Below are 27,818 nucleotides of genomic sequence, written 5' to 3'. Positions count from 1 at the left end.
GAGCGGAATCTCGAGCGCGCGCGACCTTGCAACGTCCTTCTCTTGACACTTTGGCTTGGGCCAACGTCGACGGGGCGGCCGCCTTACGCGCTTCGCTTTGCTTGACCGCAGGAGTCTTTGCCAAAACGACGTCCGAGGCGGAACATCATCACACTGCTCCGTGGCTCGCCCTTACCACAGAGGGTTCCACGCTGTCACGCTGGTGGTCCTGCAGCACACACAGCACCAACTTTAGCAGCAGCAGTCTCGTAATCTGCTGGTGCCACCCTCCGTTTTCGTCCCGGACACGAAAAGTGGCGGCAGAAGTAGTGGTGCAGGTTTAATCGACGAGATTGTTGGTTAGAATCGAGTTACTGGCTGCTGACGGTGGCGGTGCCTCGTAGTAAGTGGAGTCAGTGCCATTCATACGGATTAAAACCCCACTAGTGGGGGAGCGAGCGAGACAGAGAGAGAAAGTGCGTGTGAACGAGTGGCCAATCTGGTTAACGAGTGACACTACACACCGGTAAGCATAGCCGAAGAACTACAGAACTTTGCTAAGGAACTGGAAGTGAAATTGTTGCAACAATAGGTGCTGCAGCCTGCCATTTGACTGCCATAGATCGATCCTTTCAACGTGCAAACGATTGAAATAAAAATGAAATCCTCATCAAATGTTGGTCAAACACGTGGATATCCTTTTCCTACGATCTGACAATCGAGGATCCAGATGCAAGATACTTTTAAAGTGCCCCAGTGATCGGTACGGTGATTCTTTTTGAACCATCCTTCGTTTATGAATCGAGTGTATGGTACCAGGCAGATAGGCAGGCCATGGAATTCGGAAGCAGCCCACCAAACTGCCACATACCCGAGCATTATCGACTGTTCCCTTTTGCTCATTCTTTCTAACATTCTACCCTGACTCTAATGGACCCGATTTCTCTTCCCTCTTCTCTTTGTTCTTACAGACGTTCCCACTTACCAAAGGCAGAGCTGTGAGGATGCAGCTCGGCGCGTACGAGACCGGTACCGTTTGAACACCGTCGATGCCCCTGTGCATCACACCATCGGAACCACCAGCGGCACATTCGAGTTCGATTCGGTGCTTCGTCAGCATCGACCAAAATCGAAGGCAACGACTCTGCCTGAGGCTTGCATCTTTCCTGCTTCAACAAGGAACTGGTTCTGACCCGGACGAGCTAACGCAACGCAACAGCCGCAGCAGCAGCATCTGGCCGTGCTTGGCCTCAAGCGATCGACACAGATCGTGCGCCCGAAATATGTGATACATTGTAGTGTAGGCGAGCGAGGTGGTGTTTCAGTTGTGGTGCTCATCGTGTCAGTGACAACACTAGACGTCGATCTAGTGTCGATCCTACCAAGGATCAATCAATCGAATCGACGACGACGCCCCGCGTGGCACAGCTCAGGAGCACAAAAGTGAGAAACCAAAGGCGTGTTGCGTTGTGGTTTGGTTTCGATTGTTTTTTTTCATTGTTAAGCAAGAGTACGGGAGCACGAAAAAGAGATACAGTGAGTGGAAGATCGTTAAACACGACAGAGAAAGTGAAGAATATTCCCGAGAAAAGAAAACCCCTTCGAAAGAGCTACCAGAGGGACACGCGGTGTGTTCACAGTGCGTACCACCATTAACGCTGCCGCTGCTCATCCCTGCTGTCCGCTTCCCACATCCGGCTTTCTGTGTTTCCATTCTGTGGTGGCTTAGTGTGACCAGAGCGTGTGTGCCGTGTGCTTGGTGTTTGGTGTCCTTCTGGAAAGCTTTCCGCTTCCCTGTTTCCCTCTTTTTTTGTGAGTTTGTGCTTGTGTGCGTTTGTTGCACCGGTTCTATGAAATGCTGAGAAAGTGTTTTTAATTCACCGCAAAACATCAAATTGAAATCGACGACTCCATCATTGGATTAGTGCTCGATAGGAGTAGCGTGTTAACAGATCGGCGACCACAGAGGCAGAGTGCCACAAACGAATCCTTAAAACGACAACAGCAACCCCTGGAAACAACGACAACAACAACAACGACGACGTCGTGTTGGCGACGGTTTCTGCATCCGGTGACAACCGACGAAAGAAGCATCAGCAGCAGCAGCAGCTCCGGCAGAGCGAGTATCGAGCAGCAGCTGATCCGGCATTTGTTCGGTGCCGATCAGCCAACCATCATCGTCACAGTGACAGCGATCGTTATTGGACTTCTGATAGAGTTACGGTAAGTGATCTGGTATCACTGTTGTGCATGCGCGACGATGGGCGTCGACAACGAATGACCTCTATTTGTAGTGCCGCCACCCCTTGCGCTGATACCATTTCGATCGTTTGGGCAATTTCTCCAGCAGCTTGCGTCACAGAATGGTTCTATGGCACCAATTCCCTCGTTTCTCACCGTTTACGGCACGTTCAAGCCACTTCTTACTCTCACTCGTCCCTTTTTTGCCGAAGGAGAGCCACCGAGTTGCTCGCACATGCTCCTTAATTGAGGGATAAACCCCGGGTTCCACCTCTAGCCTCATCTACATATCACGCCGTGCACTCCCATCAGCGTGATGCCTTCAAAGTGTTAACGAAGAGTGTCGCAAGCGGTGGAAGAGTAAGAAGCCACGAGACTTGTTAAACATCACCCTCGGCTAACGAATGCACTTCCGTGCTCGCCGATGGAATGTCCAACCCCTTCGGCTCTTATGTCATGACGGCACCCGGCGGCACCCAGCGCACCAAATCAGCAGAAAAGCGCAGATCATCGCGCGGAATTACCTTTTGATTGCTGATACAGATAACCGTAATTGAAGCTAAGCAATATCTTATCGTTCACTCAAGGTGTGAAGCAGAGCGGGAAGTTAGAATTCTATGTGCAATTTTGACCGACGCCCACCACCCTAATTGCTCGCTATGCAGCTAGCAAAAAGGAAAAATTTAACTTTTTTATCGCCCCACCGATTTTGCTGATATTTTCAGCACTCCGGCAGCTTAAGAGAGGAGAGGGTGGTATTCGCAAGCCACGGCGCGTTTGCGATAAAGCGAGGAAGCGAACGTGAGTCGAGTGCAGTTGGTAACATCACCACCATCATCAGACCGGACCCTTGAATGGATGTGTCTGATTCATCGTGGTTTCTGGTTAATGTTGGTCAACTCGGGGTTTGGATAAGATTCTACGATAAAGCAGCATTTTGATAATGTTCTTCGGCGGAAAACCATCTGTGGATAATCCTTTTAGATAGCGGAGTGTGCCTCGAGTGACTTATTAGCAGAGGCATTTCTCTAGAACGGTGAGAAAGAGGAGAAGTACTCCAGAATGCCGGTAGACATATTACGAATCGAAGTAAGCAATCCCCGTGGTAGTAGGCCATTATGGTCGTAACAGATTGATTTCTTATATCTTTTACCACAAACGATCATATGCAACATTTCATTCCTGGTCATTGCCTGATCGCTCGATCCCGATAGTCTATGTATTGCTCTGTTCTGTACGTGGTTGCACGAGGAAATTGGCGCCACTACTTGACAGCGATGAATTGAAACCAAACCACAGAGCGCGCACACAACGCCGTCCAATTAAAACATCCAGCGTGTGCGAGCGTGTTCGCAAACAATTTGTCGGACACCTCAGAACCGTGTCCTGATCGAGATGATCGTTAATGATCGCGCACACCCTTGTCCCCTGGCTAGTGTGCGTTGTTGGTTCTATTTTCAACGCATACCACACAACACACGGGCACATTTTGTGACGCGCCAGTGTAACGGTAACGGGGTAATGCTTTCTTTTAAAAATAATCGCAACTCAATTCTCGATCTCTTGCTTCTATGTTTTGTCGCCATTTTAAACACCACCCCGCTACCAAGCGATCGTCTTACGGGTGTTACGAGTGTCTGTATGTGTTCAATCGCCAATGTAACAACATTGTCCGATATCTTGTTCGAGAGGCAGGACCAGCTTTTGGGGCCACGTTTTTGTTCTGCCCAGAAGATGCACATCACACCACGGGGGGAGGATCGCTCACGAACTGCACCGACCGCGATCGGTCAGGTGATGATTGACGTGTGTGGTGTATTATCCCGCGCACGGAGGTAAGATCAACCACCTGATCCGGATCCGGCCAACTATTTACGGGTGACGCTACGAACCACGCCTACGCGACCTCCGAGGGTTCTCCGAGGACAGCGCAAGCCATTGGCGCACCTTTGCAGGCAGGTGACCGCAGTGGTGGTGGCCGGAATTACGCCGCCGATCGACCGATCGTCAGGCGCCAATCTGCAGACAAGCGGATGACCCTTAGCATACCGTGATGATCCTAACCTTCAGTTTCAAGACCTTTTTGTCTTCTAAGAACCACTTGTCCTTGATATTATCTTACTGAATAATTTTAAAATCATCGTCAGAACTGAGAACGAAGGATGGATACGTGTTTCATTCTGCAATCAGGGGTTATGCAATGCAACTACCGAGCCTTGAAGCAACAAATATTCTATTCAATCCACGCAAGAATTTCACTCTGAATTTGATCATTCCTTTCTCGTTTCTCGTTACATCAACAACACGGATGCTTCTGCGTTGGTTTCATGAATATTACCATAAATACCAGCCGCCCGTCTTCTGTCGAGACATGTTCGCTCCATCTCCAAAAAATCAATTCACGCCGGAATTGCACTTCTGACGCAATTCCTGGTGGCGCGGTCTGGTTCTTGGCTTTCCGTTCGATGGAAGAAAGTCATTTGAAGGTGAATTGTGGGGTGTGCTGGTGCTCCACAAAATATTTTTCCTTACCAGCGCACCCCACAGACAAACACACAGACACTCAGACACAGCCAGCCAGTACTCCCACACCCCCATATGGTTCAACCTTTCGTGTGTTTCGTACCGTTGCCAACAACGCTTTACCCTGCGCGATCGTTCATCATTGCTCCGGCCGCAGCCGCAACCGCCATAAGCCAGCAATAAGAGCTGACCGGCCGGATGCGTTTGGAGTGAACCATATGACGAGACTGCCACCTCCGTCACCTCAATTCTTCGGTTCTCTTGCCCCTAGTTAGCACCACCACGAACTGGGTACTCTCCTGTTTTTCTCTCTGTTACGCTCCCTAGTCAAGCGGTATACTGTGGTTATGAGAGCTCTTTCCCCTACTATCTAACGCATTTTATATGTCCCGGAATATTTTTTTTCCATGGGGAGCGTAAATATGCCACGCGCGCGTCAGAGAGTGTCCTTGACCGTCGTCGTCGTTGATTTCAGTGGTTCAATTGACTCTTTACCAGGCGCCTCCATCGTTTGAATTGGGTAATGTGGCTAATTTCGTTATCAGCGGTCACGAAATTTAGGAAATGATGATTCGACAAACGATATTCACCTGAATGAAATAACTTTCCAAAACAAACCAATTTGCTGCACATGCTACAGCCACTCGTCAGAGTGAGATCCATTTCCATCATTAATTACTTGGACCACGATGTAACGCGCGACCTATCATCAGTAGATCATCTGCGCCTGATAGCGATTGCGCTGCGGCACCCATACTCGAATGATTCATCAGCAGTACCTGATGGACAGCCGCATGCAAATGTACACCACTTATCATTATTCATAGACATTTGCTGAAAAAAACTCCAACAAAAAAACCACACAACGTGGTCTATATGAAGCCGCTACACTGCTGCTGCAGTGGTTCCATTTGCTTTCCCCTGGTTTCTGGTCCATCGTGTGCGCTTCGTACACATGCGTCGCATTGAAAGTCACATTCGGCGACGGCGTGCATTCGAGGGTCGTTTGCACAGAGCTACTGCTGCTACTGCTGCTGCATCTTACATCGCCCTGCGCATCCATCCGTTATCACCGATCGGTGGCCGATTGGTATAAACAAATGCCGTGTCCGTGAAGCGTGCACCGAGCGAGCATGCATCCACGGATGGATCCCCCTTGGCGACCTCACGGGTTACGGGAGGGTCTCGCGCCCGGACTGCCGGTCCGGTTCCCGTCGGCCGATGGGTTAAGGTGTGAGGGAGGGGGGAGGGCAGTTTGGTTTGATGGTGGCGCTAGGCATTACCATAGCTAACATGCCGCGATACACTGATAAGGCGGGGCGTTGTTTATTATGGCTTCGTCGCTGGTGTACACACAGAGCAAACGGGCTTCGACTTCGGCGACGTGCGAATGGAGTGGGCGATAGGAGATTATGCTGTGGTGCGGTCAAACCGTGGTCAGCGAGAGGTGGGATTCGATTTTAAGGAGTGCATCTATCTTTTCTTCTATGTAATGAATGGAATGGAAGTATTTTGAAGGTATTTCTCGGAGCTTCAATAGGAGACGAATGCTTTGTATTGTTTCCTGGCAAAGTCTTGTTAATAAAAGTATGGAAAAATACATAATACTATTTAGCACATCGCACATAAACATAACAAGTGTTCGAACTAATTACTGGCACTAGAAATGCATCATTCAGTTTCACTTAACAGCCAAGCGGATATGACGATCTGTCATTATCGTTATGTGGATGGAAATTTTAGTATTTTAGTCCCTTAAAAATGCCTTCCTAAGTATCTCGATAAGTATCTATTTAGTTATTTAAAATAAACGAAAGGATTTACGAGTATTACGATTACGATTACGATTACGGATTACGAGTATGATTAAGCTTTACATGAGTTGCATAAGGACATGACAAGGCCATTTTTGTTCACGAAAATGCTAGTGCATGTCGTAAGGAATACATTGGATGAACTGAACAGGGATGCACTAGCATCAAATTCTAATATGCCAGTCATTGCACCTTCGGTTGACCACCTTTTCGCTCAATGGTGCATAGCAAGGTTTAATGTAGCGAACCAAAAAAGAAATCGATGTATGTTTGGCCAGGGAAACTGTGAACTCTGCTCAAGGCAATGGATTCCTAATTGTCTTTGTTTTATCTTGGTAGACGATCAGATATTCTCTTCAAACAAATTCGCTTCAACTACGACTACAAGGTATGAGGTATCACTTTTCAATCTTCTTACAATATATTTTTCTAGTAGCATCGTACGGTAATTAAGTTTGTAGAGCTAAGTACGATTTGTGACTATTTCAATTCATTAAACAAAGTACCAAGCACGCAGCTATAGAAGGAGTAGATTATGTAGCAGTAGTTTGCTTTTGCAAACATTCGTAATGCCAACGAGTCGAGTGTTATTTATAGGTAGACAGATTTTCACAAATTAGTTATGCCCCTTTAGGACAGTTGTCAGCAAACGGACCAATCCAACTCGATAAATTACCTCCGCGGTTCTCCACCGCATTCCTTCCGCTCAAGATACGACATTGGTCACATTCTGCACTGAAAGGGTCCTCGTCTGTGAGCACATTATATTCCCTGATTGATCTTCTCGCGCAAGGATGTTCAATCGATCGATGAGGATCTCAAGCACTTAACTTCAACTTCAAACTATTGGTCACTGATCCACCATCCGCTTATCTTATGATTGATTGCGAATACTAAGTACGTTTGAGCAGCACAATTTCTCTCTTCTTCACTTCATCTCCCATCCTGCTCTCTTTCTCTCTCTCCTTCTCTCGATCCTCCCACTAGTAGCAGCCCTTTGGCGTGGCGTGACATTGACATTCGTCTTATTTTAGTACCGGATCCAATCGTGGCCGCCAGTTGAGTCAATGGCAAATGCCAAACACACGAATGAACCCCCGGGCCTACCATCCTCCTCCCCATGTGAGGTCCTCCTTCAGCTAGTCAATGGTGAGGAAAGGCTTAGATTATGAGACTCTCCGTCGCATGATCAAGACGAGACATAAAGGTGCGTCTCGGTACGAGCATGGTGCGAACCGTTCTCGTGGCCATAGATTTTCCACCACCACCACCAACGATTTGGTTGCGGCTTAGTGCTGGTTCGTACCTCGCCCAAACTGCCACCAATGCTATGGGTGGCTAATAATAGTTCAGTTCCAATCGGTTCACCGACGGTGAATCCTAAGCAGAAGGACAGTTTCTCAGTTGCCGCAGATACGAATCGGCAATCGTGGCATCGGGTTACGTCACGCAAGGCCGTCACTCCTAGAGGCCGGATGTGATACCAGGAGCTCTTCTTGGAGTGTTTACTAGTGTGCGCTCCGTTTCCGTTCATCCTTTTTCAGTTATTCATTAACCATCCTCCGCTCGCTTTCTTCATTCGCTCTCTCTCTCTCTCTCTCTCTCTCTCTCTCTCTCTCTCTCTCTCTCTCTCTCTCTCTCTCACTTTCTCTTTTCTCTCTTCTAGATTACATGAAGCTTGGTCACTCTACGTCTGGTGGTGGATCATTCTGATCAGGTTATTGGTTTTTCTTTTTTTCCTGTTTTCTTTTTCTGCTTTTCCTTTTCTCTCGTTGTCCTTGATTGTCGGTTTTCTTGTGTGTTAGTTAGTTAGTTATTTTTATTTGTATTTTGTCCAGTGCTTCCACTACAAACCGCTCTTGTTACACTCTGCTTACACGGTAACACCTGTTACCATGTCGCTTCCCTTTTTACGAAACAATAGACATTCCACCGCGCCTTGTAGCCCCCCGCAAGACCATCTTCATCTTGCCCCGAAATCGAAAGTCTTGTCTTGTGCTTGATCTGGTCGTGATCTTCTTCCACCGTTACACGCGCCACCGAACACCTCGCTAGGATACGCGTGAATGGCGTTGTTGATTGTCGTTGTCGTGCCAGGGACGCAGGCGATTTAAAGAGAGAGAGAGTGAAAAAAAATTAAAATAAAATCGAAACATGCGGGGAATGATCATCCACCGGGGGATGGTCCGGGAGGAGGAGGGGATACGATGCCGCCGATCGTCACACATCCCGCGGTATTGACGGTATTTATAGAAAGTGGCCAAACCCCACTAGTGGTCTCTGATCGTGTCTTTCGCGTCGTCGTTGCTGGCTGATGAGGACGATGATATTCACTTTCGTGGCCATAAGAAGCAACCCCACGGGCAGTTCCCTGTCCCACCTCCCCCCCGACCAGTATCACCTCCCCCATAAGGCCATTGTTTTGTCTTTTGTTCGCTTCGCTCGCTCGCTCGATCTCTCACTCCCACGGAAAAGCAGGATGCATTATCCTGCAAGGCAGCAGCAGTAGCAGCCGCTAGTGGCGCTCGTTGCACAAGCAAACGCACAAAGAAGAGGCCACCAAACGGGGCGCCACCAACGTGGCGATTGACACGAGCGGGCGCACAGAACGCCCTGTGATCCTGTGTGACCATTACCACCACCGTGCCTCAACGGACCCGAGAACGGATGGGGCGCATATGCGTCATCGAAAATGGTGATGCCGCTTCTTTCGTTGCGTTCCGTTTCGTTGCGCCATAAATAAATTTAATTGAAAAATGAAAACACCACCATCAGAGATCACATCGTTGTGCTTTCCGTTGTGTTGTTTTTTTGAAGAAAATTTTGCATTAATTTTCACATTTCCCCCGCGCGCCAGACAGAGGTGTAGAGGCTTTCGTCAATCCGTTGTGACGCAAAGGAATGGAGGTTCGCTATGACGCCGATCATGTGATCATGCTCTTAGCTATCACGATGAACCAATTGAAATGGAAAGGAGAGTGCTCGAGTGGATTGAGATATACCCCCGATACCACTAATGGCGCTCCGGTTTGTGCGATTCGAGCATCTTCATGCACTTCCAAATACCTTCTCTAATCGTTTTCGTCTGATGGTTCTGGCTGTCTCTAGTGTACCTCCTTTCTGGTGCCTGTACTCGGTCAGTGCTGTTGCTGCTTCGCTACATTTGATGCCAACGTCTGGCAGTAGATTCGCTCCTTCCTTCGCTTTGCTAGTCAACCATTTAGACCCGATCGTTCCTCGATCAACACATCAATCAGCGGCTTATTAACATCTCGATTGGCACCCAATTTGGCGATTCAAATTTACCAATTAACGCTTTCTCAATGTACGAACTCACTCAGCAGATACAGAGCTACTGTATCCAATGTCCTCTCTCCCGTTTGCGTTACTTGGTTAGCTTAGAACAAGCAATTGATCAGTGAGTTTACTCAACGAACCCCTTTTTTCTCTCTCTCTCTCTCTCTTCCTTGGCGATCGTGTCCCTGTTCGATCGATCCACCCCACAGAAACTGCCTCACTTCCATGACAACGCCGGGCGATCCGTCAGCGACGACTGCACCTGACAGACCGTGCGGCATCACCGCACTGCTCCCGATCGGTATGTCATGCCGGGGCCGCGCCGAGGCCTTCGCCCGGAGCCTTCAGTCACGCCTACGGAATCTTGGTTCGCAGGTAAGACGGCAATCTCCCGTGGATCCCCCCCCTCGTTTTTGGTCATTATTTCTCTAACACTTCCACGTTTCGGCGCTTAATCGTTGTTAATTCCATTCTAATCGCGAAATGTGTGATCGATAGTACATTTCATGCCCCTCACGCTCCCAGTTTTACTTCCTGAGTGACTGATTCCGTTCATTCCTATTTTCCCTCCGCAGGGCAGCACCGGTGACGATGAGGATACGGCGGACGGTAGTGGACTTACGGCGAACGAACAGCAAAATCATAGCGACGAAAACACGTGGCTATCGGCGGCCGCCAACGATGAACAGAGCAACACGGTCGTAACGAGCCTACAGCCGCTCCGTATTGTCGCGCACGAGGCGGACTCCTTTTTCGACTTTGGCCTGGAACCGGAAAGCCCTAGCTCACCGATCGAAGAATGCGAGTACACGCGACTGATCGAGACGGCATCGGCCACACCGACCGGATTGCCTTCCGGGCACGCTTCAACGGTGGACGCTGATCCGATAACACAGCAAGCACCCGAATCCGGTTACGTCTGTTCATCGCCCTGCTCGACACCGCATGGATCGGCCGCCAGTAGTCACAGTAGCTCCTCCGATTGTCAGTTTTACGATCCCGATAGTTCCGATCCGGAGCAGCAGCGCTCGGCTGGTGGCTGCGTGTACTACGATTGTGCCGTTCCGATCCCTGACTGTTCCTCTCTGGCACAGGCCACTACCTCAGCCGTGGCAAGCTCAGCCGGCATGTCCGGAGTAATACCGGAGAGTGCGAGCGCTGCACCGAAGCTCGAAATAACGTCAACTACCTCAGCGGAGAGCATTAGCAATCCCTTCGCTAGTCACACTACGATCGCGCACACGGCCAACGGACACATAGCGACCGGTTATGCGGCCAGCAGCACGATCGACAGTGACAGCTGCTCGGAGTCACTGCCTCCGTCGCAATCGACCGAATCCAACATCTCGACCTTCACCGGAATCAGCTCACCCAGCTCGAACAGCACCCTGCAGGACGTTACGATGGAACCACTGGACGATGGTGCCACCCAACCGGAACGAGAAGCTGATAGTAGCTGTCCCGTTGGTATGGACGTTCCGGATTGTGCAACGCGGCATGCCATCGGAAACGGACACGCCATTATGCCACGTGGTACGGTGATCAATACCGACACCGAGATCGGACTGATGGCGTACGGGTTACAGTACGCGGCAGATGTCGCCCAGCAGCGTAAGACGATGGACAATGGAACCGATCAGGGCGACCGGGAACATCATCTCCGTCCCTGTGCCGAGATCCAGATAGCGGAAGTGGAAAAGATCCTGCACGATTGCACCGTCAGTGAGAAGGAGCGAGTGAATGACGAGAATGACGAGTCTAGGAAGCCGCGCGAGCGCCGAGCGACCCTTTCGTCTGGTGATGAAGATGAGGAAGAAACGAAACCACAGCGCATCCGAAGATGCTCCTCGCTGAAGACGGGCAAAACGCCTCCGGGGACACCGGGCCGTAAGAAGATAGTTCGGTTCGCGGACGTACTCGGGCTCGATTTGACGGATGTGCGAACGTTCATGGATGAGGTGCCCAAGGTGCCACAGTCGGCGTATGAGGATCTCACGATCGCACAAGCGACGGAACAACCGATGCCGGAGATCATCAGTCTTGGGCCGAAGGTGGACCGTGTGTTGGTGCCGCTTTTTCAGCAACCCGGTGCTCTGCCTTGCTTTCTCGATCGTGTCCGCGAGAAGCAGGTGAACCTGGAGAATGCGGCTGTCACCGATCCGATCACGCTGACCATCACTGGGACAGTGCGCGTCCGGAATCTTGACTTCCACAAATCGGTCTATGTGCGCTACACGCTGGACAACTGGCGCAGCTACTCGGATCTGCAGGCCACGTATGCGGAGAATTCGTGCGATGGTTTCTCGGACAAGTTCACGTTCACGCTGCACGGCAATTCGGTGCAGGTGGGCCAGCGCATCGAGATGGCGATCCGGTTTCACTGCCGGGGTGAACAGTTCTGGGACAGCAACTACGATACGAACTACGTCTTCCAGTGTTTGCCGATCACGCAGCAGATACCGATGCGACCGAGCGTCCCACTTCCACCCTCGATTCCCGCTGCTCACAATCCCCTCAGTCCCGACGGTGCCTGGTGCAGCAGTTTCTACTGAGCGGCCATCGCACGGTGGCACGACAGCAAAATGGGTTGTTCGATTTGACTGACCGGATCCGAAGCCCGAGAAAATCCACGCTGACTCCACAAACCAAACCAAATACACATTGGTAGAGGAAGAGGAAAAGCCACTTCTTCCGAGGGCTCTACCGAGCTGAACCGATCGATGGTTCAGCGATCGTCTAGGGGCCGTAGTATTATTGGAAAGCTTAATTCGATCACCTGCCTCGTCCGGATGATTACGCATCGGCAGGACTTCTTGCGTTTCGGTTGTTGCTGATAAAATACTGCAACAAACTCAGACGAGGACAGTGGAAAATGAGGACAGCGTGACCCGAACACGGACACGGACACGGACAAGGACACACAGAAACACACACTCTCAACATGGAACTATTAGTAGTGCAGTACTAATGGACTAATCTAATGGACGTACTAAAGCCGCGCTGTATAGCAATAGATGGGTTGATCCATGAAAGGGTTGGGTGCAGCTTTAGTAGGCTAGAACCACAACCAGTGTAGTGTGTAAAGAGCGACACTAACAGTTAGTGAGATTATGAACAGTTATGAACCCAACGCTTGGTTGTAGAACGATGAAAGCAAAATAATTGTTATGTTTGTGCAAAGTATATTCGAACACTGTAAAAGATAAGTAGGCTTTGAAGGAATTAGCGAAAGAAAGAACGAGAGAGAGAAAAGGAAAGCGTGTAGGGGAAAGAGAGATATGCACGATACTAGATTTGTAAAGCATGAAATGTCGAGTTAAAGTAAGTTCCATGACGAAAGATGGAAGGATATAAAAACATTGCAAAAGAGAATCAAAGAGAGAGAATGAGAGAGACCTTTATGGGTTGTTGGTGCACCTCGAATCATGGGACGACTTAGAAATGGTAACGGTATGCAAAACCCCCAAAGGTATATGCTATGAAATGGCAAATGATGAGAGGAACGTTCGCTCGATAGCGACCCAGCAGGAGCTAACTGATCTATTCGACGTGCTGGCCAGGCGTTTTAATAAATATTGTGTCTTATGATCATGTAAAAAGCATACACCCACAAACACACACCAACACACCTAAACCCTCAAACAAACCAAATCAACCCCAGTTAGAGTTTAATATCATCCCAAAGTTTAGTAGTTTAGCGCGTGTAGAGGCAGAGTGTAGGTACCTATGAGCAAACGAATGTTACAATAAGCCCTCCGCGTCCTGTTCGCGCTACATCTGCAATCCCTCTTGTAGAAGCACACATGACATGATGCCGCGGCAACGAAGAGGATGGGAATGCAAAACGGTACCATAGTGCGGCGTGTACCCGGGCAGCATCAACCATTTTGGGGTAGTTGATGCCTACGGCTACGCGACACCACCGGTAGCGCCTGTTGTTCTGTATAGCAGCCAGTTTTACTCAGTTTAGAGTTGAATAAAATGACTATTATTTAAGATTAACACAATTCGACGACGTCCACCTGCAGTGTTTGGCTATTTCAGTTTTACTCGTAAACTACTGGGCATCTTTATTGGAGATCACAATCAATCCACCAACCGTACGTCTGATTTCGCGCTGCCACCGGTCACCTGTGGTGGTTTCACTTCAGGCATCGCATCCAGCACGACCTGCCGGATCTGATGCTGTTTTTTCGTTTTATGGCGTAGCTTTGGATTCTTCACCGCCTCGAATCCATCGGCCTGCGGTTGTTTGAACTGTTCCCACGGATGATCGCGTACGATCCCGAGCGCTCGATCCAGCTCGAGACCATGCAATCCCATATGTTCCCTCCAGGCATCCAGTTGCATCCGGTAGCGATTGTACTCCATCTTAAACTCCTCCCGGCCCTTCTTGCGCGGTTTCGCGTCGTACTCTCGGTTCCGTTTCTCACACTCCTTGGCGAATGACTCGAGGTGACGAAGGAAGTGTTCGTTCGGCTTTAATCGCTCCCGCTTTACGATGGTCAGGACTTCGGTGATGTAGCGGAAGTTCTGTCTGGCGCAGCCCTGCCTTAGCATGGCACCAAGTATCTCGATATTGATGCGCACGTCCGCATCCTGCATCATTTTCAGTAGCGAGCGAGCTTCCTCTTGAGTCTGGCAGCCGAGGGCCAGCACACCGTACGTAACGATGTCCGGTTCGAGGTTGGCTGCCTCTATCATGTGCAGGACATCCTACAAAAGAAATGGCAAAGGGATGAGTTTCTTGATCATTTTTGCAGCTAGCCGTGCCTTTGCCTTACCTTTGCGCCATCGTAATCGAACCGCATCGAACGCTTCTTGATGAGGATGTTGAAAAAGTCCACATCACAGCGCAGCTTCCGTTGCTTGATTATCGTTAGGAGCTGCTTTTCGGCCGCATACGTTGGAGGAATCACATCCAACAGCTCGGTCAGTGTGCGAATGTCTGGTTCTACACCACACCGTTCCATCTCGGAGAAAACTTTCGCGGTGCCACCGAGCAACAGTAACCGGTCTTCGGGTTTTCGTACCTCACCTAGCTTCACTAAGCTTCCGAGGTGTGGTTTGGGTGATAGGAGATCCGGAACACCTTCGTGTAGCAGACGATCGCTAAGCTCCCCATCGGTGGTCTCCACTAGCGGCTGCCCCGTTTCCCAGTCCGACAGTTCCAGCTTGCCTTCATCTCCCGATGATAACAGTTCCCTTTTCTTTTCGCTCTTCCCGATGCTTTCGCGCAGAATTTGTTCGATCAACTGTTGTGTCGTCTCTAGATCGCCCAACTGGCAGTCGCGAACGCAGCGGAGCAGCAGATTGAACGAGTATCGATCGGGCAATACCCTCATGCGGTGCATCCGATGCCAAACCAGCAGTGCGTGCCGGAAACCGTACTCACGATCGGTGATACAAGCCTGAAGCAGAAAGTTGAACGTGGACGTTTCGATCGACATTCCCGATGCGACCATCTCATCGGCCAACTGGAAAGCCGTCTTCAGATCGCCGCACCGACCGTACGCCTTGATCATGGCATTATAATTCGATCCGTTCGGTTCGTAGCCTTTCTCTAGCATCACCTCGCGCAGGTGGTTGGCACGGTTCAAACCATCGGCCAGAAAGGGTGACATCGCACAGGCGTTGAACAGCGAGGTGTACGTTCCGCCTGTCACCTTCAAACCGTGCTGTTTCATTTTGTTGTACAGCTGGAACGCCTTTTTGCTGTAGCCTACCCGAGCGCAGCCACCGATCAGTAGGTTGAAGTGATAGTTGACCGGTTTCACGCGATCCTCCTTCATGCGCACCTCCACCACGTCCAGCGCTTCACGGATGCGCCCATTTTTCAGGTGATCCTTGATCAAATCGGCATACTCGCGTACGGAGAGCTTCTGGGCCCGGGACGGTAGATTCTGGAGGAACTCTTCTTCACGCAGATCACCCTCGTCCGGGGTTTCCGGTTCATCGACCTGCGGTGAGAGTGTCCCGAAATGATCCGGGTTCAGGTGTGCCTCGCTGAGCAACGAAAAATCATCTTTGGTTCGGCGTTTCCCCTGTCCCGGAAGCGAATTCGTGCAGAAATCTCGTCCTAGCACCAGTTTCTGGGCAGCAAACGGACGAAAGCGGTTTAAACACTGCCTACGTATTGCACCTAAAACGATCGAGGATATCATGCTGAATATTTAACCCGAAAACCACTATCGATTGATCATTTCACTGAGGAATCCGGTTTTTGCGTCCTCCGCGGAACGTGCGTTTTTGTTTACATTCCAGAGGACGGCCGGCGCCCGGACAGCAAATTGCTATCGAATCGTCGATTTTAAATTTTACAAGAGATATTTAAACCAATTTCAATGATGGTATGATTTTTATCCCGAGAAATTTTTTGCTTTTTATTTATCCTTTTCTTTCTAAAAATTAACCCAGAACGAGCTCCAGATCCTTAGACCAACTTGTACATAACTTAGGCTGCTACGGGAAATATTACCCAGTTAATTATATGAAGAGGTCAGTTTTCTCCTTCTGTTTTGATTCCGCACTTCTGCACGGGATTCAAAATTTCGCGGATCGTTTTGTGTAGTTTTTCCGGTGTTTCCTCGGTTTAAATGCACACTAGCCGCTGGCCAATATTTGACCGTACGTTACGAAGATGTTTCCACGCGACACAATCCGCCCCACGACGAGGAATTCCAATACGGCGCCTACTAGGATACGGAGTCGCCGGTAGCCTCGCGGGCGGAGTTGCTTACGACGGAGCACTAACCGGTTTCGAAAACGTGCACGGTGCTCGACGATTCTTGCGTTCGTTCTTGATTGGGCTCAGCATCACCGTTGATTACGCTTGGAATTTGCGTAATCTACAGGAAGGAGATGGCCGGTACGAAACCGTACTCCCAGAGATTCACCTACGATCGGCGAAGAAACTCCTCGAAGGATGTCTGGCCAACGGAGGCCTATACATTAAAATCGGCCAAGGAGTGGCCGCCGTTAATCACATCATCCCGAAGGAATATGTCGATACGTTACGGCAGCTGGAGGATCGTTGTCTCATCCGTGGCCCCGACGAAGTGCGCACGATATTCATTGAGGATTACGGAGCACCGCCGGAGAAGGTGTTCGATAACTTCCACTACGAACCGATTGCGGCCGCCAGCTTGGCGCAGGTGTTCCGTGCAGTCACCAAGGACGGGCAGCATGTGGCAGTGAAGGTGCAGTATGCGGATCTGCGCAAGCGGTTCGACGGTGATCTGCGTACGATCATGTTCCTCCAGCGGCTCGTCGCACTCATCCATAAGAATTACAATTTCGGATGGATCATCGAGGATCTGCAGGGTTCGCTGCGCGAGGAACTGGACTTTGTGCACGAAGCAAAGAACGCCGAACGGTGCGCCAAGGATCTGCGGCACTTTGATGCCATTTACGTGCCCAAGGTACACTGGGAGCTGACGAACGAGCGCATTCTGACGACGGAATTCATCGATGGCTGCAAAATCAGTGATCGACGATCGATCGAAGCGTTGCAGCTGAACGTTTCCGAGATCGATCGGCACCTGTTTCAGGCGTTCGGAAGGCAAATATTCTCCACCGGGTTCGTGCATGCTGACCCACATCCCGGCAACGTGTTTGTCCGTAGGAACCCCGAGAAACCGCACAATGTGCAGCTGGTACTGTTGGATCATGGGCTCTACGAGCATCTGGCGCCGGATGTTCGAGAGAATTTGTGTCGTTTTTGGGAAGCGATAGTGTTGCGCGATCATGAGGCCATGAAGCGGCACTCCAGTGCACTGAATGTGGCCGATTATCGAACGTTCGCCGAAATTTTGCTGCAGCGCCCGCTGGAGCTGAAGGGAGGAGCAAAACTTTCCACACGCCTGACCGATCAAGATTTGGCGTACATGACGAAACAGGCGAAGGAACACTTTGATCGTGTTATGGTCACGCTGAAAAACATGCCACGGAATTTAATCTTAGTCATACGGTAAGGATTCCCTTCACAAAATGGAGGTAGCACGCGGAGAACTAATTATTCCGTTCATTTCAGCAACCTCAATACGGTTCGTTCAATCGCTCGCGATCACGGTGATCCAATCGATCGACCGCGTATCCTCGCACGCTGTGCACTAGCCGCCTTGTGTCCCTCCGGTCGCAATGTCTTCAACTTTCTCTGGATCAGTTTCCGGATGTTTCGTTTCGAGTACCTGCTCTGGTAAGTTCAAAAGGGATGATTGGAGTGAATTCTTTACTATTTTTTATTCTCATACACTAACGGGTTTCATCCCATTCTAGGCGCCAATCATTCCATTACTGGATCGCGACTACCTATCTAAGGTTGCTGACGAAAATTGGCCGTTCGCCGGACACTTCGCACTTGCTTGATATTCAGTATGACGTCTGATGTTCGTTAAGCTATTAATTGATTCGATTATTGATCGAACCGAGCGTGTAAGCCCACTCGTGAGATTTCACGTAGAGGTTAATGTAGATAGTAGTTGCTTACGATAGTAATAAAGGTGACTGATATTTATGAATTTTACATTTATGCTGAGTATTAAATAGATTAAACTAGATGGTATCCGAAATATAAAGTGAAAAAGTAAACTTAAAATGTTTCTATAATGCTACCATAGCGCTAATCATGTTTAAAAATGATTGAAAACATTTGCGCAACACCATCCGTTCTTTTAAGTATGTTGATTGTACAGCAACTGCCTATTAACTTATATGTATCGGTACTGCATTACCACGATTCGATACAGCCAACGGATCCGCAATGAAGGGTAGCTAATTATAGATTCGCCGATTACAAAAGATCCATAAAACCGTCACATAATAAAGCCACATTCAAAAACCAGTCTGAGATACTTCTGACCAGTTCTAACTCTAATCAGCTCAGGATCAATGAATTAGATCACTCACCAAGATACCTCCACGACATATTAAACTCCTTAACTGCTCTTTGAACTCGTCACGGGCGTCATAAGCACAGCGGCGTACAATCGGCTAACCCATCGATTACAGTGATTATCGGGTAGCCGGTTTACATCCCCCACGCTTTCTACCTGTTCGCTGTTGTTACAGCGTTGCACCTTGCTGATTACTTCCTCGATCTCACCGGCTCCCTACGAGTGGTTGATCGCGAGGCTGCGTGAAGGGCACGTTAGTCCTTCTAACGAAACCACGCGGTGCAGTTGCAACCATGCTACTCGCCGCCGTTCTAGTGCTACTACTGATCGGATGTTTCATCGCTTTGGCGATCGTACGTGACCTCCAGTGGAGACGAACAGATGCGTACCGTGCGGCAATCCTTTATCCCGGTGCTCCAATCCTCCCGTTGATAGGAAATCTGTGCGAACTGTTGTTTAAGAATGCGGGTAAGCTGTGGGTAGTGGAGCTATCTTATCGCCGTTCGAATTCCTAAATCATCCTTCGAATTTTCTGCATCCTTTAAAGTGCAAACGTTTGCCTATGCCCGTGAAAATGCGGCCCGTTACGGTGGATCTTACCGGCAGTGTATAAATGGGAACATCATACTGAACGTTACTCGTGTGCGGGAAGCAGAGAAGATCCTGTCCAGTACGCAACAAATCCGGAAGAGTATACTCTACCACTTTCTACATTCGCTCATGGGGGATGGGTTGCTGTGCAGCAAGGGATCGAAGTGGCAGCAACGGCGCCGCATTCTTACCCCGGCCTTCCACTTCAACATTCTGCCCAGATTTCTGACCATCTTCCAGGAGGAGAGTGTAAAGTTGGTCCACCAGCTTGATAGCCTGGCCGATGGTGTGCAAGAGATCGTACTGCAACCGATCGTGACCAGCTTTGCGCTGCACACGATATGTGGTAGGTGTGCTAGGACGTAATGGGGGGTACGATCGTGCTTGTGTTAATTCCTTTTTTTACCAGAAACGGCCATGGGTGTAAAGCTGGATGCGTATGAAGCGGCCGATGAGTACAAGAAGCGTGTGTACGAGGTCGGTGAGATGTTGGTCCATCGCACGATGTCACCGTGGCTGTACAGTGATTGGGTGTATCGGTTTCTCGGCTACGAAGGACCACTGTCGAGGGCCCTGAAACCCATTCACCACTTCACAAGAAGCATTATCCGCCAAAGGAGAAAAGAGTTTCATGCTCACCGCCAGTATGTACAGGATTCGGAGGAGAATATGTACGTACGGCATCCAATGTCGTGCCGGAAACAATTTCGCATCTTATTATTCTCTGTTTCATCCAACCTTCTGAAAGGTACTTTGGCTGCAAGGATCGCTACGCCATGCTCGATACACTATTAACAGCAGAGGCAAAACAGCAGATTGATGAGGAAGGAATCCGCGAAGAAGTGGACACGTTCATGTTCGAAGGCCACGATACGACGGCCGCGGCCATCATGTTTACCCTTTTGGTACTCGCGAACGAACCCGATGTGCAGGAACGGTGCTACGCCGAGCTGCGAAACTACGATGCTACTCTAGCTCCTCTGACCGTGCATGACTATCAGCAGCTTCCATATCTGGATCGTGTGCTGAAGGAATCCTTGCGTCTCTATCCACCGGTGGCATTTATATCGCGTGCAACGACCGGAGATCTTACTATTGGTAAGCACGATCGAACTGTATATCCCTCTTGCATGAGCAAAAGCATGAGTATTCCTTATAGATGAAGCTACGTTTGGTCACAATACTATCGCTCATATCCATATCTACGATCTACACCGCGATCCGGTTCAGTTTCCCGATCCCGAACGGTTCGATCCGGATCGTTTTCTACCGGAGCACGTAGCAAAACGGAATCCGTATGCGTACGTACCATTCAGTGCTGGCCCGAGGAACTGCATTGGCCAGAAGTTTGCTCTGCTCGAGATCAAAACCGTCCTGGTGACGCTGCTCAACCACTTCCAGCTGTTGCCGGTAACGCGTCGTGAGGACGTCGTGTTTGCCGCTGATCTAGTGCTACGCGCCAAGACACCTTTGGTGGTGAAGTTAGTGCGTCGTGCTGCATGAGTTTGTCAGCTGTTCTTTGGTGATTCTGAATCTTCAATCATTTGTATTTCTTTGGTTTCAAATAAACGCTGTGCGTCTCTGTGCGTTTGAACTAAAATGAATAAATCTGGGTTACCTCTCGGATCTACTAAATGTACATTGCAGTGTAAACTTCGCCCCACCTTCGCCCCAGCTGTTCGCTGCAATCGGAATTGATAATGTTCTCGCCAATCACATGGAATAAGTTGTAGTATCACATTGACTCTCTTATCAACACGCCAACCTTGACGATGAGCTCGCGTATATTGCGCTCAGTCGTAAGTCGTAGCTCCAGTATCGAGATGGTACCCGACACGGATGCAGCACTTTCGTCCTTTACAGTGATCAGTGGTTTGTTTCTGATGGTGTTGCTTCTCTGGCTGATCTGGGATGTGCTCGACAAGAGAGGGCCGGTATACACTGCCATGCGCCAATTTCCAGGACCTCCTATACTGCCCATGATTGGCACGATGTACTCCACGCGTGGCATGAATCCTGCCAGTACATTTGTCCACTTCCGAGACTGGGCATCGCGGTACGGTGGTTCGTATACCCTTTGGTTGAATAGTGCCTTGTTCTCATTGAACATAACTCGGTGCCAAGAGGTGGAACCGTTGCTTAGTGGAACGCGTAACACCGATAAGAGCATGCTGTACCGCTTTCTACATCCGCTGCTCGGTGTCGGGCTGCTAAACAGTGCGGGTGAAAAGTGGCTGCACCGTCGACGCATTCTTACGCCGGCCTTCCACTTCAACATACTGAACGGATTCTACCGGACGTTCTGTGAGGAAAGCGAAAAGCTGGCCAATCTCATTGATGCACAGATGAGTCGGGGCATCACGGAGATAGAGTTACAATCAGCGATGTCCCAGTACACACTCAACACTATCTGTGGTCAGTATCCGTAAGGGTGTGATTATTGTGCCAAAAAAGCCACAACATGTTGGTTAAACACTGTCCGCTGCCTCTTCTCTTCAATCAGAAACATCGATGGGCGTGAAGCTGGATGCGATGCAGGGTTCAGTGGAATACCGATCGGGATTGTACAAGGTCGGAGAGCTACTCCTCAATCGCGCCGTCCGTCCTTGGCTGTACATCGATTTCATCTTTTGGATTCATGGATACAGCAGCCGATTGAATAGGCTGATTAAACCCCTACATCAGTTCACAACTGCCATCATAGCGCAACGAAGGCAACTGTTTCGGAATGGAAAGCTCGCTGAGGCTCAGACCAGCGACACCGACCAGGATCAACCGGGGGAAACTATCTACAGTCTGTCCTCGGCTAGTGGTAAAAGACGATACGCTATGCTCGATACTCTCCTGGCTGCCGAGGATCGCGGACAGATCGACGACGCTGGTATACGCGAGGAAGTGGATACCTTCACCTTCGAGGGTCACGACACAACGGCGGCCGCATTAGTTTTCATCTGCTTACAGCTGGCTTGGGAGCAAGAGGTCCAGGAGCGTGTCTACGATGAGTTGAACGAGCTTCGGAAATCAAAATCTTACACCACCAAGAGCAATCAACACTTTGAGCCTCACGACTTTGGTTCGTTAAAGTACTTTGATCGTGTTATCAAGGAGTGCTTACGGATATGGCCTCCTGTTGCATTTATCTCACGTGCCGTCACCGAAAGTATAACACTGCGGGATGGTCGAACAATCCCTCGCGGTTGTATTGCCAACTTGCACATTTATGATTTGCACCGCGACCCGGAACAGTTCCCCGATCCGGAGCGATTCGATCCGGATCGCTTTCTGCCAGAGCACGTGGCAAGTCGTAATCCTTATGCTTATGTTCCGTTCAGTGCAGGACAACGAAATTGCATTGGACAGAAGTATGCGGTGCTCGAGATTAAGGCTGCCATCGCTCATCTAGTGCTGCGGTATCGCCTCCTGCCCGTTACACAGCGCCACCAGATATGCTTTATCACCGATCTGGTCCTGCGAGCCTCCAACCCGCTCAAAGTTCACTTTGAGCGACGTAATGGGTAATGGCTCGTTGTGAGCTAGTTAAGCGATTTGCCAATTCTTCTTGCCCACTAGAGTTTGTTAACCCACCGTATCAGTAAAGCACGAGCGAATGCGACGTGAGTGGGGCATCCTTATCACCTTATTTGTACTTCCTTGCTTCAAACATAGACACATCATTGCCAACCTTTTGTCCGGATAGCGAGATCCCGGATGGAGGAATACTAGATTTATTCTATTTTTAGAACCGGATGTCTCTTAACTAACATTACTTACTTAAACCTTAAAATCGGATCTACCAAAACATGATTAACTGAAGTAAGCTAAAATTGAAGTAACTTTAAATCGATGCAAAAAATTGCACTTTGATCCTTGGACTTCAGTCAATCAGAAATAGAGCTCTCGTAGATTATTATACTGGATTTATAGTTGTGTAAGATTTCAAATTACTGACGGATAAAAGCGGGATAAAGCGAACGAGATTTGCGAGCAATTTGATACTTAAAATCATAGCCCTCGATATAGGTCATCAACAGGTAAGTAGAATGTTGCAGATGACCTGTTGAGCCAAGAAGCGAGATGCTGATAACATGCAGGCTGTACACGGAACCATTCTAGGGCCCTTCTAGGGTCGTGGTACAACTCGTCAAAGTCACGATGATTCTGCATCTTTCGCTCTCGAAAGGAACTCATGTTCCTTATCGAAGTGCAAAAGAACCGGCCTTTCAGGTTAATCTCAGACAACAAGGAATCAGGAGCAGCTCCGTCTAGCATGGAGCCTGGTTCTCGTATTATCACTATTGTTGTTATTGCATCCGATGTGTTCGTACTATCAACGAATGCGGATTCAAAGCCGAAGTTCGCGACTTATCAGTATCAATACGCCAAAAACCGTTTGACCGCTGGTCAGTTTAACTTTGTCAGCCAACCTAAATGGACCTCGTGACGGTGATCCTCGGTACGGTAGTACTCCTGCTGCTCCTGTTGGAGCTTTACTTGCGCTTTTCACCGGCATACCGTGCGGCAAAACAATTCCCCGGTCCTGTTCTGCTGCCCATACTCGGCAATGCCCACAATCTGCTGTTTAACGACCAGCTGAAGACCTTCCGGTTACCGCGACGCTGGGCAGCTCTCTACCAAGACACCTACCGGCTGGTGGTGCGTGGAATTCTCACCCTGAACGTGTTCCAGGCGAAGGATGTGGAACCGTTACTCTCGAGCCAGCGGTTGATCGAGAAGAGTCTCATCTACCATCTGATGCACGAGTTCCTGGGGATCGGTCTGCTGAACAGTACCGGTACCAAGTGGCAGCACCGTCGCCGTATCCTTACGCCGGCCTTCCATTTCAATATTTTGCCCAGCTTCCTGCTCACCTTTCAGGACGAGTGCCGTAGTTTGGTGGCTCATCTAGCAGCGGCAGCAGATAACGGTGGACCCGTTGCCCTTCAACCACTGATCACGAAGTTCACACTCAACACTATCTGCGGTAGGTCGAGAACGAGGGACTGAGAGTTGGGTGAGAGGTCCTAATTATGCCAATAACTGATCTCACAGAGACGGCCATGGGCGTCAAGCTGGACTCCGGTAACATGGCCAACGAGTATCGTGGTAAGATAGAGGCGATTGGTACCATGCTGTTGGACCGTCTGATGAACCCGTGGTTGTACGACCAGTTGACTTACAAGATGGTAGGACTCTCGGCCAAATTTAACAAACTCTTGCGCCCGGTGCATGCCTTCACACGCTCCATCATACAACAGCGGCGCGAGCTGTTCCACCAGAATGTGCGCAATTTTGGTGATTTCTCGGAGGAAAATGTGTAAGCAACAGGAAACGTCAAGGAGCTTCCCCCCGTACGGTCTTTAATTCCGGAATTTTACTTTCAGTTACACCAACATCAAGCAACGGTACGCCATGCTCGATACGTTGCTGGCGGCCGAAGCGAAGCAACAGATCGACGAGGAAGGGATACGGGAAGAAGTGGACACGTTCATGTTCGAGGGTCATGATACCACATCAGCTGCCCTCATCTTCACGTTGTTACTGGTGGCACTCCACCCCGAGGTTCAGGAGCGCTTGTACGAGGAGATTCAACACATTAGCCTCGGTAAAGCGGACCCAGACGCTGAGCTCTGCCAGGCGGACTACAACGAGATGAAGTACATGGATCTGGTGCTGAAGGAATCGCTACGCCTCTATCCACCGGTACCGTTTATCTCTCGTTCAATCACTGAGAACACGTTCTTCGGAGAGCGGTTCGTTCCGAAGGGCAGCATGGTCAATGTGCATATCTACGATCTGCACCGTGATGCTAGTGTCTTTCCGGATCCCGAGCGTTTCGATCCCGATCGCTTTCTGCCAGAGAATGTAGAAGGCCGTAGCCCTTACGCGTACGTTCCGTTCAGTGCTGGACCAAGGAACTGTATTGGGCAGCGGTTCGCGATACTCGAGCTGAAATCGGTACTCACGGCAGTACTGACACACTACCGTATCCTGCCCGTAACGAAGCGTGAAGAACTGGATTTCATATCGGATATCATTTTGCGTACCAGTAAGCCTGTCTTTGTGAAATTCGAACATAGATCACCCTCTGCCGTGCCAGCTGAACCCAAAACCGCATAACTATAATATGTTGGAGCGTTGTTATTGAAATTATTTAAATAGTGAGAAGAGATGTCTTGATACGAACGCACTGTATTGTAAACATATTTTGTCCTTAATCTTTAAAAAAAAGCATTTTCTTAGTCTGCATTAATAAAATAATGTCCACGGCAATGTGCCTCTTTTCCTACCAGCATCCTGGTGATCAATGGTGCTGCTGCATACCCTGCCCCATTTGTTGTTGTTGTTGTTGCTGTTTTTGTTGCTGAAGCTGTTGCTGTAACGTAACGTTTTGATTGACCATTCCAACGGCCGATTGTTGGGCAGCAGCTGCAGCGGCAGCGGCCGCTGCCACGGCTGCCCCAACGGCCACGCCTTGACCCCCGGACTGTGCCACGATACCTACACCACCACCAATACCACCAACATTACCACCTGTTGCTATTTGTGTTGATCCTGTTTGTTGTGTTGGCATTGGTCCACCTGCTGCTCCCACACCTCCTGGAACTCCTGTTCCCACCGCGGCCACACCACCAGCAGCGCCAGGTGCTCCCGCATTAGCGTTCTGATCGACACCGATCTCTTCCACGTTAAGGCGCGTGATAAAGCGCAATCTCATCTGCAGCGCTGGTCGCAAACGACGGATGATCGCTTCCAGGTCCGTCTTCATCGTATCGCCGACAAACATGTACTTGATGTGGTACAGCAGATCACAGATTGGATCCATGTAGCGCAACGGTTGTGTCGGTTGTGCTTTGTCCACCTGCTCGAGCAGTTCATACAGCATCAACGTAATATCCGAGACAGCGCGCGCTCGCTCTACGCTTAACCGATTTAAAAACGGACCAACCACATGACACAGGTAGATCAACTGATACTCCGTCTGGACGAGTGGTTTCAGCTTTTCCTTGATCGAGCTACAGATGGCGCGGGAAATAGAAAAAAAAAACAGAAATAAATATTCACATGCCGTCAGCTGTGCTAGGCCGCTCTTCCTTACTCAGTAATGGTCGCCAGCTGACCGATGCCAAAGTGATGGAAGGTACTGTGCACAATTGCCAGTACCGTTACGTAGCTGCGATCGAGCATCGCCTCGCGTACTATCTTAAAGTTGAACATCTCGAACGGGCTCTGGCGGTATGTCCACTGTTTCATAGCGGGCGATCGTAGCGCTTCCTGCATTCGTTCGTAAATGACACACCAGTACGCCTCGGGAAGGGCGGCCATGATCAACCCGATCGTGTTGGCCCAATTATGTACCACACCCGTCGGTACCACGGTGTATCCCTTGACGAGTACATCGATAATACTGTTCGCCACAACACTCGGCCCCACCGGTAGTCCAAGCAACTCAACGCAAGTCACATACAGTGCGTGAGCCGGTGGGTTCGGGAACTCGTTGAAACGCCAGTCAGTGCCTGAAAATACATTTTTACCGTCCATTGCTACGGTGGTTAGGAAGGAAATGAAAAGACAAGACTAGCTAAGGAAGAACTCGCATCAAAACGGAAATGATATCGAGAAATCCATCTTGCATAAAAGGATACTGTCTTGCATTCGGCCTACGAGATGAATGTAGTAGCTCAGTTCCGGTACCCAGTTGGCATTATCGTTCTCCTTCTTTACCATATACGCCTGATACTGCTCAGTCAGGGCCCAGTTCTCTGGGCGCACATCTTTCAACGATCCGACTACGGTTCCAACCTGCAACGTACGTCACGATAGATGCGTAAATAGGAGATTTCACATCCGGGCTCCTCGCTACTCACCAATCGTTTCTTCAACAAAGGTCGATCCCGCAGCTTCACCTCGTAGTAATGCAGCGTATTATACAGATAGGTGATTGGACGGTCGTGAAATTTGTACAACGAGCCCAGATGGTCCAGAATGACGTCGAGCGTTTTGCTAAGCTGCGTCGGTACCTCCAGATAGCGGTGCACGATAATGTCCAGAACGGGCAAAAACCGGAGGCACACGTTGCCAAAGTACACTGGCAGCGTCGGATGCGAGACCGATTCATCCGGAGCAAACTTTTCCGGGAACTTTTGATGAAACGCCAGATGCCGCTCGTGCCAGTTGTTCTGCTTCCAGTGTTCGGGCGAGTTGATAGTAATGAACTCCTGCACCCGATTGCGGAACTCGGACGTCTTCAGCAGCAGCAGCTGGATGATGTAGAAGCTCACCTGCGCCTCGTTACCGTCGAGGGTGCGCAGGATCAAACACAGCACCAACCGATCGATCGTCACTATGTTATACTTCCAGATCATGTCGTTAATCGTATCGACGCACTTGTTCACATGCGCTCCACCTCCCGAGTTGGCCACCTCGAACAGTAAATAGTCGCAAAGTTTGCGCAAATGCGTAGACAAAGCACGCGCACCGA

At 49.7% G+C, this 27,818-nt stretch overlaps 7 protein-coding genes across 9 annotated transcripts in view; 5 read left to right on the top strand and 2 right to left on the bottom strand.

Moving 5' to 3' along the window:
• The first annotated feature begins 72 nt into the window (after positions 1–72).
• On the top strand, positions 73–13,849 carry LOC126574751 (glycogen-binding subunit 76A). 2 transcript variants are annotated; one of them, XM_050235103.1, is made up of 5 exons: positions 73–505; positions 951–2,202; positions 8,224–8,274; positions 10,064–10,229; positions 10,430–13,849. In XM_050235103.1, exons 4-5 carry the CDS (start codon positions 10,080–10,082, stop codon positions 12,404–12,406), a joined length of 2,127 nt encoding a protein of 708 aa, XP_050091060.1. In that variant the 5' UTR covers positions 73–505; positions 951–2,202; positions 8,224–8,274; positions 10,064–10,079; the 3' UTR covers positions 12,407–13,849. The 2 variants fall into 2 exon arrangements, with proteins under 2 accessions (XP_050091060.1, XP_050091059.1); XM_050235102.1 differs by lacking the exon at positions 8,224–8,274.
• Positions 13,850–13,856: 7 nt separating this feature from the next.
• LOC126574752 (pentatricopeptide repeat-containing protein 1, mitochondrial) lies at positions 13,857–16,084 on the bottom strand. The gene is made up of 2 exons (XM_050235104.1): positions 14,639–16,084; positions 13,857–14,570 (listed from the first exon to the last, which is right to left on the bottom strand). Exons 1-2 carry the CDS (start codon positions 16,016–16,018, stop codon positions 13,941–13,943), a joined length of 2,010 nt encoding a protein of 669 aa, XP_050091061.1. The 5' UTR covers positions 16,019–16,084; the 3' UTR covers positions 13,857–13,940.
• A 314-nt stretch (positions 16,085–16,398) lies between these two features.
• Positions 16,399–18,352, top strand: LOC126575387 (uncharacterized aarF domain-containing protein kinase 5). Its single transcript, XM_050236062.1, has 3 exons — positions 16,399–17,823; positions 17,887–18,051; positions 18,132–18,352. Exons 1-3 carry the CDS (start codon positions 16,451–16,453, stop codon positions 18,238–18,240), a joined length of 1,647 nt encoding a protein of 548 aa, XP_050092019.1. The 5' UTR covers positions 16,399–16,450; the 3' UTR covers positions 18,241–18,352.
• Positions 18,353–19,022: 670 nt separating this feature from the next.
• LOC126577280 (probable cytochrome P450 4ac1) lies at positions 19,023–20,871 on the top strand. Of its 2 annotated transcripts, none has more exons than XM_050238783.1 (5): positions 19,023–19,216; positions 19,296–19,685; positions 19,749–20,010; positions 20,088–20,437; positions 20,570–20,871. In XM_050238783.1, the coding sequence occupies exons 1-5, from the start codon at positions 19,042–19,044 to the stop codon at positions 20,761–20,763; spliced, it is 1,371 nt and encodes a 456-aa protein (XP_050094740.1). In that variant the 5' UTR covers positions 19,023–19,041; the 3' UTR covers positions 20,764–20,871. The 2 variants fall into 2 exon arrangements, with proteins under 2 accessions (XP_050094740.1, XP_050094739.1); XM_050238782.1 differs by having other exon boundaries at positions 20,499–20,871.
• Positions 20,872–21,507: 636 nt separating this feature from the next.
• LOC126576691 (probable cytochrome P450 4ac1) lies at positions 21,508–22,858 on the top strand. Its single transcript, XM_050237997.1, has 2 exons — positions 21,508–21,754; positions 21,843–22,858. Exons 1-2 carry the CDS (start codon positions 21,508–21,510, stop codon positions 22,856–22,858), a joined length of 1,263 nt encoding a protein of 420 aa, XP_050093954.1.
• An 833-nt stretch (positions 22,859–23,691) lies between these two features.
• Positions 23,692–25,472, top strand: LOC126577279 (probable cytochrome P450 4ac2). Its single transcript, XM_050238781.1, has 3 exons — positions 23,692–24,320; positions 24,389–24,653; positions 24,721–25,472. The coding sequence occupies exons 1-3, from the start codon at positions 23,768–23,770 to the stop codon at positions 25,454–25,456; spliced, it is 1,554 nt and encodes a 517-aa protein (XP_050094738.1). The 5' UTR covers positions 23,692–23,767; the 3' UTR covers positions 25,457–25,472.
• Positions 25,473–25,510: 38 nt separating this feature from the next.
• LOC126577264 (mediator of RNA polymerase II transcription subunit 23) overlaps positions 25,511–27,818 on the bottom strand; it is a 5,037-nt gene continuing 2,729 nt past the window's right edge. The window contains exons 4-7 of the mRNA XM_050238752.1: positions 27,205–27,818; positions 26,983–27,139; positions 26,436–26,880; positions 25,511–26,352 (exon numbers count right to left, since the gene is read on the bottom strand). The exon at positions 27,205–27,818 is cut by the window's right edge and continues 14 nt beyond it. Coding sequence (XP_050094709.1) covers positions 25,641–26,352; positions 26,436–26,880; positions 26,983–27,139; positions 27,205–27,818 — 1,928 coding nt within the window. The 3' untranslated portion in view covers positions 25,511–25,640. The remainder of the gene's footprint in view (positions 26,353–26,435; positions 26,881–26,982; positions 27,140–27,204) is intronic.

This window comes from Anopheles aquasalis, chromosome 3, assembly GCF_943734665.1.
Source record: "Anopheles aquasalis chromosome 3, idAnoAquaMG_Q_19, whole genome shotgun sequence".
Lineage (NCBI taxonomy): Eukaryota > Metazoa > Arthropoda > Insecta > Diptera > Culicidae > Anopheles > Anopheles aquasalis.
This window is presented reverse-complemented; position numbering and strand designations above follow the sequence as displayed.